The 15,180-nt window shown below is 37.9% G+C and overlaps 1 protein-coding gene across 1 annotated transcript in view; it reads left to right on the top strand.

Annotated features, from left to right (window-relative positions):
• Window positions 1-14,481, top strand: part of YTHDF3 (YTH N6-methyladenosine RNA binding protein F3) — a 44,420-nt gene extending 29,939 nt beyond the window's left edge. Inside the window, exon 5 of the mRNA XM_084621280.1 lies at window positions 12,434-14,481. Coding sequence (XP_084477406.1) covers window positions 12,434-12,457 — 24 coding nt within the window. The 3' untranslated portion in view covers window positions 12,458-14,481. The remainder of the gene's footprint in view (window positions 1-12,433) is intronic.
• Window positions 14,482-15,180: the final 699 nt, after the last annotated feature.

Genomic DNA, 15,180 nt, shown 5'->3' with positions numbered 1-15,180 from the left:
CCAGAGTACCTTATCCAGGTGCTCTGCCATAAACTATGTGCTGCATGTGGCCAAATCGTGATGAGACATTCAATCAGAGTGTGCTGAGAGTAGTCCTCCTTCAGCAGCTCTTAGGCTGTCTGGGAGAAGGGGGTAGTTCATGTCTTTTTGGGCTTGGTCTGTCTTCTTTCTTCCTTGTCACATTAGCCTAGGTCGTTTAGTCTGTTTTTATGCAAAAATCTTTAGTAACAAAAAAGAAAAGGGAGACTGGGGGAGTGGTTTAAAAATAGGAAGACCATGCTCCTTTCCTGGTTATTTCTTGAAGTTTTTTGTGGTGGTTTGTGAGCAGTTGGTCTTTAAGCAAAACTATCCATCAATATTTATTTATCTTAATTCTCTGCAAGATGCCAGGCTGTTGTACCAGATTACTAAAAGTTCTTGAAAGAAGGACAGCAAGCTTAAATCTGTCAATGCTGTACTTTGTTGATATGTGGTATTTGCAATAATAAACACATAGTGTATGTTCTCCCCTCTGCATTGGCACTGTTTGTTGCAATTCTAACACTAATACAGCAAATAGAGTACCTCTGTTTGTTGTTGCTGAGCATATTGCATATTGGAGGTGAGAAACTACAGGACCTATATATCTGCTCCGTTTAATGTTTTTACCAAAATGTAGTACACTTTCATTAAAGAAAACAATCTACAAATGCAGTCTTTAACTTGGTATTTTTGAGCATGGGTATGGAATAAACTTTGACCAATATCCAGTTTTTAAACTATCCACAGAATACTGATCTGAAATCCAGTTGAACTTCTAATGATTTAGACTCGTGAAAGAAACTGGGAAATTGCAGAGTCAGAAGTATAGGAAAACAAGAGTTTTTTTTCTGTTTTTAACTTTAGTAGTTTCAAGTGTTTTAGATAGGGAATTAGTAATCACATTAATAAATTGTAGAAAAATGCATGAAATTTTGTGCATAGAAAGTTGAGATGTCTATTTGTTGATGGAAAGTACAATTCACCAGGGGTGGGTATCCCAGTGTGCCATGGTGCATCATCTGGCATGATGCCTTGTGGGAACTTTTCACAATGTGTTGTAGGGTAGAAATAAGTTGCACAAGGATCTTTGGAGCTAGGGATCAAGTTCCCAGCATGCAACTTTCTCCATCCCATATGCCATCTGTATCTCATCATTTTTGTGTTTTTAAAAAAAAAAAAAAAAATTCTCACAAACCCGCACACCTCCATCTCAGACAGAAGCCTGGAGCCTGCAAAGCTCTACACTATTTGCATTAATGTTGCAAATACAGAGCACCTGATTCTCTTGAATTTGCAGACCCACAATAAGTACTGCAGCAATGTGGGACATATTGATTTCTTTAAGGACATATTAAAGGACATAGCAAAACACAATTCAAGGTTGCTGGTGTTTACAAAGCAGCTGTGGCTGGTAGGGCACCTTTTCTGGACCCAGTAAATGAGCATTGACTCATGGGGTTGCATCATAATGCAAGTTTCAGAGTGGTAGCCATGTTCATCTGTATCAGCAAAAATAACGAGGAGTACTTGTGACACCTTAGAGACTAACAAATGTATTTGGGCATAAGCTTTCATGGATTAATACCCACTTCATCAGATGCATGCAGTGGAAAATACAGTAGGAAGATATATATATATATATACACAGAGAACATGAAAAAATGGGGGTTGCCATACCAACTCTAACAAGACTAATCAATTAAGGTGGGCTATTATCTGCAGGAGAAAAAAAACATTTGTAGCGATGATCAGGACGGCCCATTTCAAACAGTTGACAAGAAGGCGTGAGTAACAAAAGGGGAAAAACTGGTATGGGAAAATAAGTTTTAGTTTGTGTAATGACTCATCCACTCCCAGTCTTTATTCAAGCCTAATTTAATGGTGTCCAGTTTGCAAATTAATTCCAGTTCTGTAGTTTCTCATTGGAGTCTGTTTTTGAAGTTTTTTTGTTGTTGAAGAATTGTGACTTTTAGGTCTGTAATTGAGTGTCCAGGGAGGTTGAAGTGTTCTTCGACTGGTTTTTGAATGTTATAATTCTTGACATCTTATTTATGTTCATTTATTCTTTTGCGTAGAGACTCTCCGGTTTGGCCAATGTACATGGCAGAGCGGCATTGCTATCACATTGGTAGATGTGCAGGTGAACGAGCCCCTGATGGTGTGGCTGATGTGATTAGGTCCTATGATGGTGTCCCTTGAATAGATATGTGGACAGAGATGGCAACGGGCTTTGTTGCAAGGATAGGTTCCTGGTTAGTGGGTTTTTTTGTGTGGGTTGCTAGTGAGTATTCGTTTCAGGTTGCGGGGCTGTCTGTAAGCGAGGACTGGCCTGTCTCTCAAGATCTGTGAGAGTGAGGGATGGTCCTTCAGGATAGGCTGTAGATCCTTGATGATGCGCTGGAGGGGTTTTAGTTGGGGGCTGAAGGTTACAGCTCCTGTGTTCTGTTACTTTCTTTGTTGAGCCTGTCCTGTAGTAGGTGACTTCTGGGTACCCTTCTGGCTCTGTCAATCTGTTTCTTTGCTTCAGCAGGTGGGTATTGTAGTTTTAAGAATGCTTGATAGAGATCCTGTCGGTGTTTGTCTCTGTCTGAGGGATTGGAGCAAATGTGGTTGTAGACGTCAAGAATGGGACTTTAAAATTGGACAATCAGCAAACCTTTTTGTCCATTTCAGTGTACAAATTTAGTCTGCTGTGGCTTCACATACACCAACCATAGTTCTCACAAGTCAATGTATGTGAAGCTGAGGTTTTCCTTCCTGTCCCCCAGTATGGAGTGCTAAGAGTAAAGATGTAGCCTATGATCGTGGTATGTTGGGGAATGCAGGGGACTGCTACCATTCAGCCCTCTGAGGAATGCAAAGGGTGGGTAGTGGGTGACCTTTGGACTTGTAGGTTAAGCAGGGCCTGCAGCATTTGGATTTTTTGCCTGATTTTCTGTTTTGGTGCATCTCCCTCTCTTCCTGCTGGTACTTCTGAACCTTTCTCCTGTCACACTTTCCTTCTCCATGCTGTCTGCATTAGACTAGAGGGCCATTGTGACAACATTGGCTTTCAGAATTTTGCTGAACCTAGAATTGTAGGACTGGAAGGGACCTCGAGAGGTCTTCTAGTCGAATCCCCTTCACTCAAGGCAGAACTACGTATTCTCAGACCATTCCTGACAGGTGGTTGTCTACCTTGCTCTTAAAAAACCTTCAGTGAAGGAGATTCCACAACCTCCCTAGGCAATTTATTCCAGCACTTAACTACCCTGGCAGTTAGGAAGTTTTTCTAACTCCCTTGCTGCAATTTAAGCCCATTGCTGCTTGCTCTATCCTCAGAGGAAAAGAGAACAATTTTTTTCTCCCTCGTCCTTGTGATAGCCTTTTAAATGTACTTGAAAACTGTTATCATGTCCCCTGTCTTCTCTTGTCCAGACAAACTCATTTTTTAATCTTTTCTCATAGGTCATGTTTTCTAAATCATTTTTGTTGCTCTTTTCTGGACTTTCCAATCTGTCCACATCTATCCTGAAATGTGGCGCCCAGAACTGGACACAATACTCCAGTTGTGGTCGTATCAGAATAGAATATAATGGAAGAATTATGTTTCGTCTTGTTTATAACACTCCTGCTAATACATCCCAGAATGATTTTTGGCTTTTTTTTTTTTTTTTTTTTTTTTTTTTGGAACAGTGGTACACTGTTGACTGATATTTAGCTTGTGATCCACTATGATCCCCCGATTGCTTTCCCAGTACTCCTTCCTAGGCAGTCATTTTGCATTTTGTATGTTTGCAGTTGATTTTGTTTCTTTTTAAGTGGAGTACTTTCTATTTGTCCATATTGAATTTCATCCTATATACTTCAGAGCATTTGTCCAGATCATTTTGAATTTTAATCCTATCCTCCAAAGCACTTGCAACCCCTCCCAGTTCTGTATTGCCCACAAACTTTATAAGTGTACTTTCTGTCATTATCTAAATCATTGATGAAGATATTGAACAGAACTGTACCCAGGACTGATCTCTGCAGGACCCCACTCGTTATGCCCTTCCAGCTTGGCTGTGAACCACTGATAACTACTCTCTGGAAACAGTTTTCTAACCAGTTATACACCCACTTTATAGTAGCGCCATCTAGGTTGTATTTCCCTAGTTTGTTTATGAGAAGGTCATGCAAGACTGTATTAATAGTCTTACTAAAGTCAAGCATCTACTGCTTCTCCTTTGTCCACAAGACTTCTTATCCTGTCAAAGAAAGTAAATAGGTTAGTTTGACACAATTTGTTCTTGACAAATCCATGCTGAGTATTACTTATCACCTTATTATCTTCTACGTGTTTTCAAATTGATTGCTTCATTATTTGCCCCATTATCTTTCTGGGTACTAAAGTTAAGCTGACTGGTCTGTAATTCCCCAGGTTGTCCTTATTCCCCTTTTTATAGATTGGTACTATATTTGCCCTTTTTCAGTCCTCTGGAATCTCTCCCATCTTCCATGACTTTTTGACGATAATTGGTAATGGCTCAAATATCTCCTCAGTCAGCTCTTGAGTATTCTAGGTTGTATTTCATCAGACGCTGGTGACTTGAAGACATCTAACTTCTGATGAAGTGGGTTCTAGCCCATGAAAGCTTATGTCCAAATACATTTGTTAGTCTCTAAGGTGCCACAAAGACAAGTTAAAACAATGAGGAGTCCAAGTAATTTTTAACTTGTTCTTTCCCTATTTTAGCTCTAGATCCTACCTCATTTTCACTGATGTTTAGTGTTAGATGTCCAATTGTTGCTTGCCTTTTTGGTGAAAACTGAAACAAAAAAGTCATTTAGCACTTCTGCCATTTCTGCATTTTCTGTTATTGGTCTGCCCCTTCCCCACATTGAGTGATGGGCCTAGCCTGTCTTCGTCTTGCTTCTAATGTATTTATAGAACATTTTATCTCTAGTCTTCTTTCTCCTCGTGAGGGTCAGTTGTGGAGGGGGCATTCCTCAAGACTGCAGCAGCTGCTGATAAACAGATGTATCACTAGATTTAGGATTCAGCTGGAATGAAAAAGGTAATCAAAACTCCCTTCCCTTATTGCCATAAAAACATTTGGCGTGCTTATTGACACGTTAGCTTTGCAACGCTTCTGTGCAGCACCACTCTTGTGCCATACTTACCATGGCTGTGGCTGATATGGGGGGCAAGGAAAGGAATTTCAGTTACCGAAATTTTGTTGTTTCATGTACCTATTCCATGGTACAAGTATAGGGCTATGGCACTGAATATTGACACTGTTTTCCCCAGGCAGTGATAGTTTCCCCAGGCAGTTGATATCTCACTCTTGAGGTAACAAAAGCACAGGGAGCACAGGTGCTGCTGGCATCCTGAAACTGCCCAGGCCTGAATGCTGCTAGCCTGTTTGGTGCCTGCAGTGGTGCTAGCCAAACCTAAATCGAATGGTGTGGGGAAGTATCCTACCATGGAGGAAGAAATAAGACTGCCATCCCTAGAAACCTTTGTGAAAGGATTGAAGAGTGTCTCCATGAATATTTCACTGAGATCTCAGGAGGATACAACGGATATAAGAATGGCCATACTGGGTGAGACCAATGGTTCTTCTAGCCCAGTATCCTTTCTCTGACAGTAGCAAGTGCCAGATGTTTCAAAAGGAGTGAACAGAACAGGGCAGCTTATTGAGTGATCCAACCCCTGTGGTCCAGTCACAGCTTCTGAAGTTGGCAGTTTAGGGACACCCAGAGCATGGGGTTACATCCCTGACCATCTTGCCTAATAGTCATTGAAGGACTTATTTTCCATGAAATTATCTAATTCTTTTTTCAACCCAGTTATATTTTTGGCCTTCATAACATCTCCTGGTAACAAGTTCAACAAGTTGGCTGTGCATTAAGTAAAGAAGAAAAGGAGTACTTGTGGCACCTTAGAGACTAACAAGTACTCCTTTTCTTTTTGCGAATACAGACTAACACGGCTGTTACTCTGAAACCTGTCATTAAGTAAAGAAGAACTTCCTTATGTATGTTTTTAAACTTGCTGTCAATTAATTTCATTGTGTGTCCTCTGTTATGTGAAGGAGTAAATAACACTTTCTCTACACTATTCATGATTTTATAGACCTCTATCATATCTTTCTTTAGTTGTCTCTTTTTGAAGATGAACTGTCCCAGTGTTTTTTAATCTCTCCTCATATGGAAGCTGTTCCACACCATAATCATTTTGTTACCCTTCTCTGCACCTTTTCCAATTCTAATATCTCTTTTGAGATGAGGCAACAAGAACCGCATGCAGTATTCAAGGTGTTTGTATACCATGGATTTATATAGTGTCATTATCATAATTTGTTTTATCTATCCCTTTCCTAATGGTTCCTAACATTCTGTTAGCTTATTTTACTGATACTGTACATTGAGCAGATGTTTTCAGGGAATTATGCATGATAACTTCAAGATCTTTAAGTGGGTTATACAAAATTGGGGTCTAAATTAGCTGTGTATAGCTGGGATTGTTTTCTGCTTTACATTATTTACACTTAGCAACATTGAATTTTATCTGCCATTTTGTTGCTCAAGTCGCCCAGTTTCATGAAATTCCTTTTGTAAGTCTCTGCACTCAGCTTTGGACTTAACTACTTCGAGTAACTTTGCATTGTCTGCAAATTTTTGTCACCTCACTGTTCACCCCTTTCTTCAGATTATTTATGTATCAATGTGTTGAACAGCACAGGTCTTAAGATAGGTCCCTGGAGAACCCACTATTTGCCTCTCCATTGTGAAAACTTTACATTTATTCACACCCTTTGTTTCCTATCTTTTAACTAGTTACTGGTCAAGGAGAGGACCTTAGCTCTTATCCCATGACTTTTTACTTTGCTCAAGAGCCTTTGGTGAAGGCCCTTGTTGAAAGTCCAAGTACAGTATAGATTGGATCACCTGTATCCATATTCTTATTGATACCCCCCCAAATAATTTTAATAGATTAGTGAGACATGATTTGGGCTGTCAAACGATTAAAACAGCAATAATTGTAATTATTTTTTAATCTCGTGCTTGATATTTTTAATTGCACTGTTTAACAATAATAGAATACCATTTATTCAGATATTTTTGGATGTTCCCCACATTTTCAAATACATTTATTTCAGTTACAACACAGACTACAAAGTGTACAGTGCTCACTTTATTATTTGCAATATTTACACTGGAAAAAAGATAGTATTTTTCAATTCATCTTATGGTAGTAAAGTAGTTGCAATCTTTTTATCATGAAAGTGCAACTTACAAATGTAGAATTTTTTGTATATAACTGCAGTCAAAAACACAACAGTGAAAACTTTAGGGCCTATAGGTTCACTCAGTCCTACTTCTTGTTCAGCCAGTCATGAAGACAAACACGTTTGTTTACATTTACTGGAGATAATGCTGCCTGCTTCTTATTTACAGAAGTACCCTGTGAATGCCTGTTCTCGCTTTCAGGTGACATTGTAAATAATGTCTGTTATATTTCTGCATTTTGTTCATTAGTCAGGTCAGTTTCACTTCCTTGTTCTCTCACACTGAGGCCAGGCCTACACTCCAGACTTTTGATGGCATGACTGTGTTGGCTATGGGTGTGACAAGGGGTGATTTATAATTGATATAGCTGTCAGCAAAAGCCCCTGGTATAGATGCTGTTGCACTATTTTGTTGGTGTAGTATACCAGCAAAGCCTTCTATGTGTAGGCCTGTTGGAAATGCAAGCAGTCACAACACACTGTGTGGTAAACTTTCAGATTAAAAACCTAAATGCAAAGAACCATGCGCAGATACTAAATTTGTATCCACATCCAATCCACGATCTGCAAACGTAGTCCGTGGATACCAGCAGATTTGCAGGGCTCTATAAATATATTCTCACAATTTCCATTAATAGATTTTACAAATCCCCCATCCTCTTGAACTTTTACAGATCTTTTTGGGCCTGAACTAATAAAATGTTCTGTTTACATTGCAGCTGCTTTTTGTCAGACTGCTGCTTTAATTTTTTCATCCAAAATTACCCATTGACTTTTTCCTCCCCCTTCCATTTAAGAAGTGCATTTAAAGTTATATTGCCCATTTCTTTCATTGGTTATTTTGATCTCAAAATGGAAAGCAGTTTCAAGTTAAACCAACTACTCATTTTCATGGATTTTGGAAAAATAGGGGGGAAGCTAAAATGACTTCTTGGTACATCATTGAATTCATAATTCTGAGGGTAATTTCCTGTAGAGCATTTTTCATCTGGTGGTCCTTCAGTTGGTACCTGAATTTAGAAAGAACTGAAATTGCATAAAATATAAGGCAATATGGAAGAGCTGAACATAAGTTGGTATATTATCAGTTCCACATGTTTGCATATTCTGGATTGATGCATGCATTTCCAAAGCCTGGGTGTTTTCCAGGTTCATCCCCTTTAAGGGATTTTATTTCGTTAGTATGTGTAGCAAAATCTGCTCACCATGTGGTCTATAGCTAGCAGTTATCATTAACCAGCTGTTGCATTCTCCTGTAGCTTTAATTCAAATGCTAATTACTCTCCATATGCTGTTAATAAACTCCACCCAAAGCCCAGTAACATCACTGCTTGCGATAAATTCTAAAGTGAAACAGACTGCATTGTTGTCCCTTGGTAAAGAACTTGAATTGATTGAAGGAACTTCCTATCCTGGAGTATCAAGGCGAGATATGGCAAGGATTCTGATAGAATTTGAGAAGTAAAGAAAAGAATGTAGATGAATGGGAACTGGGAGGGAGTTCAGACTGTACACTGGAAAATGATCCCAAGGAAGATGCTCTGTTCTAATTGTGGAAAGCCTGGGATAAAGGTGTTGTATTGTTTGGTCTGTCTTCACTCTTTGAGAACCAAAACACTGTCCTTGGACCTGGATATAAATTTTGATTCTGCCTCCTGCCTGGCCGTCAAGATGGGAGAAGGCAATTGATATTAAATGGAATTTTACTTTGTGTTTTTTTGCGGGGGGGAAAGCAGTATAGTGTACAAACGTCTTTCTGTTCTTTCTTTCATCTTGTTGTACTAAAGACCATTTCAGACGCATTTGAGACACATTCTTCTATGCACTTCATAACGAGATATCAAAATTTAAAATCTACGAGGCAGCAAAAATGTAAAGTTTGTTTCTCTCTGTGTGGAGTGCATGCATACATTCAGGAATTGAAAATATGCAGGTAGTATGGGCGTGGAGAAGGAGGGTTTTTAAAGACAACATCCTCTTTTTAGTTTTCTGATGGAATTGAAGACTGATTTTCCTGAGACTTACAAGTTTGGAAGATGCCTAACTTCAGTCTCTTAAAGCAACAGATATCATCAGGATGACATTACTTTTTAGGTTATTCTTAAGAAAAAAGTTCTTGGACATGAAGGGCGATGTTTGATTTAAGTGTTTTGAGTCCAGAAGCTATGTATAAAAATGCAAATAAGCATCAGGATGGTCTCTATGGTTAATATGTTAGGGGTTGGGTAGGACTGGGAGACACTTCATAGCAAATATATACTTGAGGTTACTTCCATGAGTTAGCTCTTTCTTCACAACATTTGCAAGTATAATGTAAAGTATTTCAGAAATGCAGTATTGTTTAAAAACAAAACCTTTCCTAAATTGAAATCCTTTGGTCTTGTGCTCTTTTTCATTGCTTCACATTACAATATTGCATCTTTCAGTGGAGGAGGTCTGCTACTGATACAGCAATAAGCTGTGACAAAATGTGCATTAGTAGGCTATTTTTGCATGCCTTTACAGTGAGAAAATGAGGCCAAAGGTCAAGAGTCTTCAGCCATCTGAGAAATGCACATGAATGGTTCATCAATTTCCCATTTTAAAAAATCCTTTCCTTTGAAGGTTTTAGTGCAATGAAATACTCTTTTGCTATAAAAAGTCGGTCCTAATAAAATGATGAAAAAATGGAAAACAGAGAAATACCTTTCCTACTATTTAAAATAGGCTTGTTTAGATTGTAGGCTCTTTGGGGTAGGTTTTTTGTGTGTCACATCCAGCATAGTGGGATCCTGTTTAAGGACTCCAGGCACTATTGTAATACAAATAATCTGCACTGTCAAAGCAGTGTGAAGCAGGCAATTTGGAGGTCAGAATCTGGCCCAGTGTGTGTAGTGGTTGTATTTTGAGTGGTGAGGGTATAACTGTCCACCATTGTGAGCTGCTGCAAAGGTGTTGCAACAAAGAACAGTTTATGGCCTCAGCCATACTCTGAACTTTTAATAAGAACAGCTTCAGTCATATATGGCTACTGTGTACCTTCTTTCTTGTAGTCTGTCTTCCTGGAAGCATTCATTCAGAATCTTTCCTGCCTAATATGAACAGTGAGGGAACACTGTGTAGCTTCAGCATGTTACGTGACAATCATTCTTCAGATGTAAAAGGTTCTTTATCTCATCCTAGCATCATGCTACTTTTTTGTTGAATACCAGAAACATGTAGCAAAGTCAATCTAGTCCCCTTTTTAATTGTAATGAAAATTACCTGTGACTACAGCAGAAGCCTTTCTGTATGTGGACTTTTCCAGAAGAGTATTTAAAATGTTGAAAATACTTTCACTACATATCACTGAATTATTATACTATGTAATGCACTTATAAAAAACATAGGTGTATATGCAAACACTCAGATATGTCAGTCATAGAAAACAATTGCTGCTTCTGCTCTCCAGGTAAAAAGAAATCTTCATTCAACCCCATCACACTAAGAAATACATATTTGAAACAATAGAACTTCCCTATTGGCAGTTCTAACAGCTTTCTTTCCAAGGGAATCAGTATATGTGTTGTATATATGTCTGTTTATATGTATTAAAGCATGACATGGACAATGTTAGAAATAGAGAACATGAAATATGTTCCTTCTATTACCAGTCCAGGAGAGGAAGGAGAGTTTTGGTCATAAACTGGTAGAGATTCAGAACAATGCAGAACAAGTTAAGCTATCAGATATTGAGATGTTTTCCTGGTAGTTTTATATTGCCCATACAGCTTTTCCAGATTTGTCTCACATTTTCAGTTGGTATCAAGATATTGCACAAATAGCTATTTTTAAACTTTTAAATGGATAGCATCTCCTTCATTTTGGTCCTGTTAGTGATAACTTCTTGCTAACATCTAGTGTAATAAAAGTAACTGAAATACTTCCCTGATAGCTTGTCCTTTAGTAATTGAGAATTAGGGTAGGTTGTCCATTTAGAAAATACAATCTCCACTCATTGATATATTTTGATTTCCACAACCAAATCTATCTACAGCTTCTCATGAGTGATGTACTCGAATACTTGGCTACTAATACCTAAACTGTATTCTTAAATATATTCACCTAAATTGGGGTTATTGCTCATTATGTACTCTATTTATCATGGCTTTTTTTAAAAACAAATGTTGTGGATAATCTAAGCACTATACTCAGATGTACAGACTCTCTTTTCTCAACCTGTGTATTACATAAATTTAACATTAGCTTTAATAATTTTAAATCCGTTCTGTATCTGATATTGCCTCTGTTGGAACTTAATCCTTCCCTTAAGGGGATGAAATTAAGCAGATGGTTTTCTTCTAATTCAAACAAGACTGATCTCAGACAGTATTTTGCACAATCACTTCTCTCCCAGTCACCTTTTTGTCCGTTAATAGCAAAAACAATTGGGAGAGAGGTTTTGTCCCAACATTCTCTACTGTTCATTCCTTCTTATCTACATTTATTGGTGCATGTGGACCTTAATTGTGACAGCTGTTTTCATGGGGCGCGGTGTACAGTATGTGCAGCAGTAGTGGCACAGAATTCAGCCAAAGCACAGTGAAGTTAATAGACTCACATTGACTTTGATGGGTTTTGGATGAAATCTCTGGTGACTATCACCTCAGTAACATTCCAGACTCCAGAACTGTAAGGAATAAAAAGCTTCAAGGAAACGTAAAACACTCTGGATTATATATTTAATTAGTATTTTGCTGACAACGTAGATAGCAAATTTAGGGTAATTTTTTTTTCTTGCATGAATGCTGAATAGCGCCTGCCTCTCTCCCTCAACCCCCCCCCCCCCCAACTGTGTTCATTTCATTCAGTGGAATGTCTTTTTAGTGGAAGCAAATATTTCTCCACTATGGTGCCTAATGTACCATGGGAGGTGTTCTGTTCCTTTCAACAGCTAATTGTCATTTAAACAGATTTGCCTTTTAATTTCCACTGTACTTTAAAAAAGTTATCCTGAACTTAACATTCCACTTGCCTGAATACATACAGAACATTGATTTGATTTCCTTTAAAACATGCTGCATTCTTTAAGGAAGTTGATATGCTTAACAAGTGACATTATTACTGTTCTAATGAGGGGGGAATATAAGAATGTAATGTGAAAATGCTTATTTTAACTTTATTTCCTTTTTTTGCAGGAGAGAAATAGAAACAAACAATAACTATGTGGAGATGTCCTGCTAGAATTACAACACTAATGATGTAGACTCTGGAAATGCCTAATATGTCTAAGACGACGTTATTAAAGCTTTTTTTCTGCTTAAGGTGACATCTTCGAACACTTTAACACGAAATTGACTCTTCTTGTAATGGTTCTCATCAGTGCATCTGCCCTTATACTCTCTCACCAAACACACTTGAGAACTGTAACTTCGTCAAGCACTTTCTGTCCTGAAGCTTTTACCAGTATCTGCTGTCTTTTGTATTTATGCATCCTAGCTAAGGCACAGGAGCCGGAAGGAATGCAAGGATTCATTAACTCTTTGAATTTGTTAAATACTAACAATTAACCATTAGAAGTGATTCCATGATGTGAGATTCACATTGCTTCAACTTATTTTTTCTTTGTTGTAGTTTTTTTTTTAATTGTCAGTTTTTAGCTATTCAACAGATTAAAAGCAAAATCATGCCATATTTAGTCCTGGAGTAAAACTCAAGTCTAAATGTTCATGTGAAAATTATTGTAGTAAACTTTTAATATGGCAAAGCAACTTTAAGATGCAGTTTAGCCAAATAAAACGTAACATGAAATTATATTAGAATGACATTTCCCTTGTTTCAAACTGTTTGGTGTAAGAGAATATTAATATGCAGCTTGGTGGACAGCACCGGTTAATGCACACTTCTTTATTTTTTCTGTAATATGTATACCGAAAAAAGTGCATTTGTCTGAGGAACTGTTTGTTTGCTACCACTCAATGAATCTCAGTTTTGAGTAAATGTACCTCAGTCTAAATCAGACTTTTTATGACCTTTATAACTACATTTAAAACCTTTAATTCCTATTTCTGGGTGTTTGCAAGCCTGACAGATTGCTATCATGGAAGTGAAAATTTACTCCTCTAGGTGATTCACTAGCTAAATAAACATAATTCTTGTTTAGCAAGCATATACTGTTTCTCAGCTTTTTTCCTCCTATTATCACAGTATTCAGGCATTCTCTCTTCAAAATACTTTTGGAAAAAGACTGATCAGTGGATCAAGTCTGTGTTCACATCCATGTGTACCTGTTACTGGCTAGAGCTCTCTAACAAAGTGTTTAAGATACTATATTAATCTGAATACTTCTGTGCTAAATTTTTAATTTACGTATTGAAAATTATTTTTTACAATAACCTGTTTCTTAGTAACATGAATTTTACCTGATGGAAGAATTTGTATGATCAAAAATATCAAGCGGCTGTATGAACTGCATGAAATACTGAACAGTCTGTACAAATTCCAGAGATAGTTTCCTTTTTTTAGAACAGCAGTGTAGAAGACAGATATGTTAAAGCTTAAAATAGCAATACTGCAGATTTGAATGCCTTTGGTGTGTCTTATTATCCAACACAAATGTTTACATTGTGTTTGGAATCTCTTGCATTTACAACAGCTTCTAGTCAGCTAAGTTCTGACATTTAGGGACAAGCACAGCTTTTTTAAATATAGGCTATTTTACTATATATGCACTACTTTTTTCTCTTCAACACACACAATGAATATACAGTATTCTTTGTCCATTGATTTAAAACATTTTACAGTCCCTCGGTGGAGATTTAATTCAGTACCCTGGAGCATGGGATATAAAGCGTTACGAATACAAATGTTAGCTTGTCCCAGTATTCTGAAAGTTCAAAAGGTAATAGCACCTGGCAGTGTAGAGAAGGAAGCAGCTTGATTCAAATGCTGTGGGGTACGGGGAGGGGCCAGGAACAAAGGGGTTGGACAGAAAGGGGCAAGCTGTGTTTGTCGCATGGAGTTACAAGCTAGGGGACTGTGGTAGAAGGGTCTATAACCACTGAGCACAATTCCCTTCAGGACCTAGATTTGGAACCCTGAGTCCCGGACTCCCAGCATTCCTTTATTGTATAGCAAATAGCTATAAAATAGTGGCAGAATGTTTTGTGTCTCTCTCTACTGGCTAAAAGAAAAGGAGTACTTGTGGCACCTTAGAGACTAACCAATTTATTTGAGCATAAGCTTTCGTGAGCTACAGCTCACTTCATCGGATGCATACTGTGGAAAGTGTAGAAGATCTTTTTATATACACTAAAAAGATCTTCTACACTTTCCACAGTATGCATCCGATGAAGTGAGCTGTAGCTCACGAAAGCTTATGCTCAAATAAATTGGTTAGTCTCTAAGGTGCCACAAGTACTCCTTTTCTTTTTGCGAATACAGACTAACACGGCTGTTACTCTGAAACCTGTCCCTACTGGCTAGACTACAGAGGAAAATAGCCTACCACTCCTACCAGCTAGTTTATTTGCTTAAGTGGCAGATATTGATGCTGTGAGTGTAAAGGGTCTAATCCTGCTGGTGACCCATGTGGGCATCAACATGTTTCCACACCATGGAATTTGTTTTTCCTTTTGCTTTTTAAAACAATGTTCGATATTACAGGGGGACTACAGTGAAAGAATGTTAAGTTTGCAAGTCAAGCATTCGAAAATTAGGAAATGCCAGAATCAAGTTTGTTTGTGTACTCTTAATTCAGATTCCATGTATATATACCTTGTTAGTCTTTAATTATATGATCACATACTGTTTTTTCCCACAAGAACCCAGCCTAATTCAATGCACAGAATGAAGCAGGTTGTATGTAGTAAATGAGGCTATGCCTTATTTGTTCCAGAAGTTAAAAGATGTGAAGAAAATGACATGGGATTGCAGGATGAGACAG

The sequence above is a fragment of the Lepidochelys olivacea genome (assembly GCF_965140295.1).
Source record: "Lepidochelys olivacea isolate rLepOli2 genome assembly, chromosome: 2".
Lineage (NCBI taxonomy): Eukaryota > Metazoa > Chordata > Testudines > Cheloniidae > Lepidochelys > Lepidochelys olivacea.
This window is presented reverse-complemented; position numbering and strand designations above follow the sequence as displayed.